The sequence below is a fragment of the Melitaea cinxia genome, chromosome 21, assembly GCF_905220565.1.
Source record: "Melitaea cinxia chromosome 21, ilMelCinx1.1, whole genome shotgun sequence".
NCBI classification, from domain to species: domain Eukaryota; kingdom Metazoa; phylum Arthropoda; class Insecta; order Lepidoptera; family Nymphalidae; genus Melitaea; species Melitaea cinxia.
In genome coordinates this window covers 12,002,510-12,006,532 of record NC_059414.1, presented here as the reverse complement: position 1 = coordinate 12,006,532, position 4,023 = coordinate 12,002,510, and the positions used below count along the sequence as shown (strand labels likewise).

Below are 4,023 nucleotides of genomic sequence, written 5' to 3'. Positions count from 1 at the left end.
TAAGTACGTTACATTGTACATTATAATATACGTAGAAAAGATTTTTTTTTAACTAATTTAAAATATAATGAAAATCGTTCTTACTAAGCATAAAGCTAAATTGTTTAACGGTCTCAAAATTCAAGTTCTCATTCAAGTAAGTCAACAGTTACCGATTTTTTTTAATTTAATTAATAAAAAGGTTTAATAAGAAAAATTATTTTTTAATAAGAAATTAAAAATACAAATACATTTTTTTACTAAAAAAATAATCCGAGTATTTGCCTTAAAAGGGCTAAACTTAATTAAAATCAAATGTTATTAGATATATTAAGAGATATTACCTTTGTAGGGTATGGGGGCACGCGTAGGCTATTACATTCGAATTATTAAATTGGAATAACGATCATTAGTAGAGCATCAGAGCCAAAAGACTATACAAACATTTCCTTTTTTAAATATATCATATTATTTAGTAAAAATTAGATTTCCAAAAAAAAATAAGTACATAAGTGTAATTTCCTCCTTTATTTAGTCGATGAGCCGATGACAGCTGTAAATATAAAAACTATGTTAAGTAATCAAAAATATTTATTTATACACTGTTCCTATATATAAATAACTTACTGCCAATTCAAATTTTTAGAATCGCACGAAAATTCCGTAAAATTAGACCAGCCTTTACAAAGAACGCAAAGACCGATGAAAATGTAAATAAACAGCAATAAAAATATAAATATAAAAATCGGATACAGTAATAGTGCATAAGTACCGTCATAGCTTGAAATGATCCAGCCGAGCTGAAACAAGCGCTATGGTCGCTTCTAGCGAGCGCACGCCAAGATGGCCGACGAGGAGAAACTGCCGATCCCCCCTACATTTCTCGAGAAATTACTCTTCTACACGACAGCGACTTTCGTGCTCCTCGCAACCTTCAGCCTCTTCGCTTTCTTATTCTTAGTGCCCTTCGTTATAGAACCAGCATTTACAACTATATTTATGCAATTCGATCCAGTAGCAGCGCTATGCGTCACCGCCCAAGTGAAACACTTAATCGGCGCGAGTAACTGCTCGTGGGCTTCTTGCAGAGAGGGCTGCACAAAAGATTTGTATGAATGCGTCCAGATCAGAGTCAACTATAAGTTAGGCTATCCTCCCAACATAACGGCTACCGAATACGAAACGCTCATTCGTGCGGAGCGATCTGTGAGGGAAGAATACGATTACGACATCAATTACGAATCACCGTTGGAACCTCCAGATATGGATAACCAGGAGATCCCGGACGCGATACCGACCGGTTTACAAGGAAACGACTCGGAGTGGTATTTCACCGGTGCCAGATTATTCCCTAACGTGAAAGGGTGCGGCTACCCGCCCGTACTTAATTGCACCATATTCTATGGCAAATACAGACCGCTCGGCACCAATTACTCTTGCTATTATAGTCGAGTCGACCCCGGCTTAGTTATAACGGAGCTAGATATGTGGCAGAATACCCTTAATTTGGTTTACGCGATGGCAATACCGATACCGTCATTTATAATTTCCGTTATATACTTGACGTTTGCGTATTTTAAGATATATAATACGGAAGAGGAATCCGAACAGGCGCCACTGCAGAGCGATGCGGAGGCGATGGCCACTGGGGATGATGGAAAGCCTACCACACCCGGCTCAGACACTTTCAGAGAAGATCTGGCTTGTTTTGGACATCAGCTGAAGTTACAACTGTCTAACGAGAAGCCTAAGGAAGGCTTCGAATCAAATAGCCCTCCTATTTCCAATTCTGCTTCCCTATCCGGGTAAGAAATTTGATTATATAATTATGTTAATAATGTCTGACATGTTAGTTTGATATTCAAGTAGTTGGAGTGTGTGTAGCATTCATTTTGATGTACCTAGTGTTAGTGTATAGGATTAAAAAGTAATATTATGATAATGGAAAATAAGTACTTTTTAAAATGTTGTATTGAATTGATAATCAACTTGAAATGGTTTTTAAATGTTAAATTCGAATGATGATTTATTAACGGTTAAGCAACTTTAGCTCAGCGTTACCTTTTGTCTAAATATTCTTTTTCTGACTAAAATACTTATTTAGTTAGATTCTGTAGACAAGTTCATGCATAGGAGAGAAAGTGTTCCCTAAATTAGCATACAGATTAGTGGCATGTTTTGTTTGTGTGTATCGTACATTGTCAAAAATTTGATATATACTATTCGATACAAAATTTCGGAGCTTGTCAGATTGTCAGAAATTCCCTCCAAGCTCTAAGGCAGTCTTGTAACTGTAGTGAAACTTTTTCGACCAAATAAAAAACCAATATAAATCTGTAGTATAAGTGTAATTCTATTCATTAATATATTAAAGATTTATGTACATTATATATTTGAGGTGATATAAGACGATGAATTAATGTTCCATTAAAAGATTTTCCACATCGACAGGACCAAGTCGTCTTTCGTGAACGCCTAATGAAAAACTCACACTGAGGTACGTGTGAACGAGGCTTTACAGCCATGAGCATAATTATAATTTCAGCACAAAAATGTCCAACATGACGAAAAAATCCAGTTCACTTAAATCGTTCCTTTATATATGTGTTTGCTGCTTTATATTTAAACACAAAGACATAAATATAAAAGATAAATATATAATTTGAGTTTATTTGTGTAGATGCATGATTTTTTTTTTTATTTTTTTTTCCTTGTTAAATGTTTGATGTGCATTGGAATGCTTTTATACATAGTACGAATTGTATTTACAATTTCTATAATAAAAATATCATTTATCTATTTCGTGTAATATAAAATTATTTTATGTATTTTTCAGATGACACGGCTCCTGAAGAGGATTTGGTTACAGAGTGCATCACGAAATGACGTGAATGACACGTGCTATGAACATTTTTAATGTCTCACTCGTATCGTGGTCACTGGGCTTGTCGCTTTAAGCATGGTCGTGATGATGACCACGATAGGTCGAAGATTTTTATAAAGCGTTGTGAAGTTAAATAATACGATGTTTTTCGTGACAACACACACACATTTTATTGATGTTAAGCCTATTAATGCTTTTAATATTTCCAAGCTTACCTAGTATATAATGATTTTTCATCTTATATACTTTAATTGCTTTCCTTCCTGTTATTTATATGACTGTATACAAAATAGCCTATTTAAAACTTTATGTATAAGCGTATAAATATATATCGAAAAAACCTTCAAAATTCTAAATGAAATTCGTCCACTTATAAATGATGTATTGGAATTCATATAGTTAATATTCGCGATTATTAATTAAATAATTAAAATATATAATCCCTTTGGTAAAGCGTTGCTCAAAAATGTATTTTAAATTTTTGAAAACAAGTGTTGTCACGAAAATTAATATTTATTATTAGATAATAATAATAAAATAAAACAAAAATAATTTTATCTCCTATAACTAAAAACCTAAGATTCTACGCTCGCATGCTGATTGTGTCAAAACGCACGCGTCTTGTATATTATAATATATTTATAATGATTTATAAAATATTAAATCGCTAATAAAGCAAGCTATGTAAATTATAAAGAATATAAAATTGTTATAATAGAATATATAGTTTGGAAGAAATCTAAGCGAAATTAGAATGAAATTATACATGCGTAGATATTATTACCACTTAGACATGTGTTTTTTTTTCGTTGTAATAGTTTTCTTGTGTATCTACAAGTCGATATTTAATTTACGCTAAAATAGATTGCAAAATAAATTCATTATTATTTTCTAAATGAAGACTTTACTTAAATGGAAATATACCAAACATCATACCAAACATCATACTGAGGTAGGGCACAGCAGGAATTTCCTGCTCAAAATATGGAGCAGCCCGACTGGGGTAGTACCTCGACCTTACAGAAGACCACAGCTAAATAATACTGTTTTCAAGCAGTATTGTGTTCCTGTTGGTGAGTAAGGTGACCAGAGCTCCTGGGGAGATTGGGGATTGGATCGGCAACGCGCTTGCGATGCTTCTGGTGTTGCAGGTGCATCTA

The 4,023-nt window shown here is 33.4% G+C and overlaps 1 protein-coding gene across 1 annotated transcript; it reads left to right on the top strand.

The window, feature by feature from the left end:
- Positions 1-822: 822 nt before the first annotated feature.
- Positions 823-3,223, top strand: LOC123664121 (protein tipE). The gene is made up of 3 exons (XM_045598724.1): positions 823-1,784; positions 2,431-2,476; positions 2,816-3,223. The coding sequence occupies exons 1-2, from the start codon at positions 823-825 to the stop codon at positions 2,456-2,458; spliced, it is 990 nt and encodes a 329-aa protein (XP_045454680.1). The 3' UTR covers positions 2,459-2,476; positions 2,816-3,223.
- Positions 3,224-4,023: the final 800 nt, after the last annotated feature.

Coding starts and splice junctions, on each gene's coding strand:
- LOC123664121 (XM_045598724.1), top strand. CDS start 823: ATGGCCGACGAGGAGAAACTGCCGATCCCCCCTACATTTCTCGAGAAA. Junction 1,785..2,430: donor AATTCTGCTTCCCTATCCGG/GTAAGAAATTTG, acceptor CCACATCGACAG/GACCAAGTCGTCTTTCGTGA.